The 3,780-nt window shown below is 36.5% G+C and overlaps 1 protein-coding gene across 1 annotated transcript; it reads right to left on the reverse strand.

Annotated features, from left to right (window-relative positions):
• Positions 1 to 121: 121 nt before the first annotated feature.
• Positions 122 to 1,298, reverse strand: LOC118750437 (putative nuclease HARBI1). Its single transcript, XM_036485157.1, has 4 exons — positions 1,213 to 1,298; positions 811 to 1,140; positions 559 to 703; positions 122 to 504 (listed from the first exon to the last, which is right to left on the reverse strand). Exons 2-4 carry the CDS (start codon positions 1,066 to 1,068, stop codon positions 122 to 124), a joined length of 786 nt encoding a protein of 261 aa, XP_036341050.1. The 5' UTR covers positions 1,069 to 1,140; positions 1,213 to 1,298.
• Between the last annotated feature and the right edge of the window lie 2,482 nt (positions 1,299 to 3,780).

Here is a 3,780-nt window from a genome sequence, read left to right on the forward strand (position 1 = left end):
AATTAAGCAAGATCAACTATCAAAACCTTTGCCTAAGTGGTGTAATAAATAAAATGTAATAATAAAAAGCGCATATGTATGTTTGTATGTATGTGATAAATATTTATTAGTTGATTTTTTTCTAAGTAAATTTAGCAGCTATAAGGCGCTCTTGCATTCTCTTGGCGAGAGCTGATGGGTGAATGGATTCTTCCCAATCTTCTTCCAAAACTGCTTCCACAATTCGATCTTCACTTTGTATATCGCTGTTGTTTTCAACTGTGTTGAGTCGCATATTATGCAGAGCTGCGCAGGAGTTTACAATCCTGCCAGCGAAGCCTGGCTCGTACATAAGTACTCGCTGCTTCGAAAGGCATCGCCATGTTCCCTTCAAAACTCCAAATAGTCGTTCGACACAGTTCCTTGCTTTACATAAAGCCTCATTGTATCGAAATTGCGGTGTACCTTCTCTCTGGTTTGATAGAGGTGTCATCAGCCATGGCTCTAATGGGTAACCCGAGTCTTCTGTAAGATATTATAAATCAAAATAAATTTCGTAAATTTTCTAAAGAAGAATACCTATTAAAAATGTGCTATGGTCTCCCCGATCATACGCTCGCTTCATTGCTCTCCGAACAGCGGATGCATTCCATATATATGCATCATGACGTGCACCGGGAAATCTCGCATTTACATTCAAAATTTTGAGGTTCGGATCACACACCTGTAAAAAAACAACCACTGTCTTAAAAAGCTGGGATCCAATAAGCGAAAAAACGAGCATACAGAAATACAAATATTTATTTACATACGTATGTATGTATTTCTTACCATTTGAACGTTTATCGAGTGATAGCCGTGATGATTAATGTATGCCTCCTCATGATCTTTTGGCCCGATAACTGCTATGAGCGTGCAATCAATTGCACCAATATTGCCATCAAAAGGCTCACGCGCTGCTGAAAAAATACTTCGGGCAACCTGTCGTTCAACTACCGTCATCGGGTAACGTACGTTTTCCATAAACATAGTTTCATTTATGGCATCAGTTACCCTATGAATTGAACGACTAATGGAAGACTGACTCATTGAGAGTCCCCATTGCTCTCCCACTGGCCGTTGGTAGCAGCCGGTCGCATAAAAACGAAGCGCTGCAAGCACCTGAAAATCGACGAATTCCCTTTTTAAATTGATGGCCTTTGTTTGATGATCAAGAAGTTTGAGATCTCTTACCTGTTTTTCAGCCGATAATGCTGATACATATTTTCTTTCAAGACGACTGCCAATTTTGTCTATGATTTCATAAACAAGATTGGGGGTCAGCCGATATAACCTTTTAAATTGGCCCTCGTCCAAATCAAAGGGGCCACTTCTCTTGGTAGAGCGCGTTCTGCTGCAAAACTCCTTGCTCCTTGTCGTTGTTGGGCCATTTCCGCATCGTATCCAAGAAACTGGAACGCCATTGTCGTTTTCTAAAAAGTTGTATTTTTTATAAACGAATTTATAATTTTTTATTATAATAGTTTGCTTACCGATGAATTTTGCCTAATTTTTCTCAATAAAAACTTAAACCAATTTTATCGTTAGGCTTTTCAACGGCAAAATATTCGTAGCTAGGCTATCAACAAATTTCGTTAGGCAACTGTCAAACCTACCGATAATATCTGCTCGGGAATAGCACTTAACGAAACTTGGCGGAATCGTTAGCTAACGATACGAAATTTGTCGTTAAGAAAAATGGGAATCGCACTACTGGTATGGCTTGTAAGCGCTGTTTAAACCTCTAGTAGGCTGAACCGCCTTCAGACGGTCGTTAACTAAACACCTTTTTCGTGCACCTATAATAATTTTTTTCTATATTCGTAAGGCACGATCTTTAGACAAAAATCGTACCCTTACTTTAATCGGCAGTTGTATTACAGATTGTGAATGACACGGTTAAATTAATTATTTCTTGCTATTTAGTAATTTCGTAATTAAAGAAATTTTTTCTTTTAAAAATTTTTTGATATAAAAAATTCGGTGGATTTCATAGCTAAAGGCACCGTATTTTAATATAAGTTTTATAATTATGTCAGCATTCGAAATGGAGAAAATTGCTTTCGAACACAGACCGTCTACAGACCGGCTTGCCGACATATAGAAACCCAGTTTGCATTTTTGACTGTCTGAAGACGGGATTGCCGGTTCGTAGGTCAGCATTATGTAAGAGAAAGCTGAAAATACGTCAAAGTATATCGGCGAGACCGTCTCCAGACGGTCTTGGTTTTTCTCCCCTGTAGGAAAAAGTTACTGTCACAGATCGAAATGGACATCATTTTTGGATTTCTCGTGCTCACTCCTGAATTTTTCTACTCATAAAAAAATTGGCCTACTAGAGGGTTAAACAACGATCTCACGATTATACTAAATTATAATTGTTTCTTAAAAATACTTGACATCTGCATCCGCGGATGTTAAAATTCCGCATTCGCAACATCCGATTGTTTTTAATCCCGCCATGCTGTTAAACGGAAAAGTTGCATTCATAATGAATAAAACTCCTTCCGAATTAAGCATTCTACCAGAAAAGTGCAGCAATACTAAAACAGCTAAGCGAATAGGCATCTAAACGGAATGTACCGTAGTAGACTAATTTTAGTTTCGAAATTTGGTCGCTACCTTAACCCACCTAATATTAATAATTGAACTAGATTTGTATTACAAGTGATGATCAATATACCATATTAGTTAAAGCTCGATAAAGCTAATAGTATGGCTTATATGGCTTTAAAGTAAACAAAGAAAATAGTTTTTCTCCTTTAAATTATGCTGAACTGAATATTTGAGTAGTCCACTTGCAAACAGCGTTATGTGATTTTATAATAGAAAGCCATAAATTTGAAAAAACGATTATGACAACAAGTAGCATTTAAATTGAATCTTTTTTATTATTACCTGAAAATTTGGATAAATACGAGCCTTGTAAAATTATAACATAACATACCATGACATTAACAGTCTACACGACCTAAAGCAGTTTTCTAGATTCATAAGATGGTGGATACTTTTGAGAGTTTATAAATAAGTATGATAGCGACTTTTAGAAGAAGAGTTAACATTTTATGCTATTTTTTCTGAATATAAAAAGATTTTGCACTGTGTTGTTAGTGGACATGAAACTACTTTAAATACTGGTACGTAATCCACCAAAAACTAAAAATCTAAAAATTTTACATAGAGCACTTTGCCAGTGGACTACCTACTTGTATTATTGTTTTATATTTTTATTTGTTTACCCCGAACGACGTCGGGTGCTCTGCTAGTATCATATAAATTGTCATAGGGACAATTTATGATTTGTCACACGCACTACGTATACGTACACTTTAATTAAAATGATCTAACACAAATGAGAATACCTATTCTTTTCGTACTAAAGGGGATTTAAATAAGGATTTAAAAAAACGGGTCTTCAATAAGCTGTAATAAAAACTTACAAGTTGGCGCTAATTTTGCGTTCGTGTACTTTTTGTGATATATTTCAAATTGAGAGATAATCGTTCGTTTCTCTTCTGCAAGTTGCTGTTGGATAATTGTTACTAGAGATCTTTTCGAACAGACGTTAGTCTTGATTACAGGAAAATTACGAAATTCAAATTGTCTGTTGCTAGCGCTCAGAAAATAGATGACGCTGGTAAGGGTTGATGGACTGGCAGTGTTGCCAGCAGTTTACTGAAGGCGGCGCCATCTGTTTTTCAGTATTGCACTCGCACAAGTTATGCTAACTTCCAGGCCAGCGTGGTCGAAAAATAATTGGGC

The sequence above is a fragment of the Rhagoletis pomonella genome, unplaced genomic scaffold, assembly GCF_013731165.1.
Source record: "Rhagoletis pomonella isolate Grant_MI unplaced genomic scaffold, Rhpom_1.0 Rhpom_scaffold_00239, whole genome shotgun sequence".
Classification (NCBI taxonomy): Eukaryota; Metazoa; Arthropoda; class Insecta; order Diptera; family Tephritidae; genus Rhagoletis; species Rhagoletis pomonella.

Bases quoted from the DNA above. Each gene is read 5' to 3' on its own strand.
- LOC118750437 (XM_036485157.1), bottom strand. From the start codon at position 1,068: ATGAGTCAGTCTTCCATTAGTCGTTCAATTCATAGGGTAACTGATGCC. The intron at 704-810 runs GTAAGAAATACA...GTTTTTTTACAG, and splicing joins ACTCGATAAACGTTCAAATG to GTGTGTGATCCGAACCTCAA. The intron at 505-558 runs GTATTCTTCTTT...AATATCTTACAG, and splicing joins CCATAGCACATTTTTAATAG to AAGACTCGGGTTACCCATTA.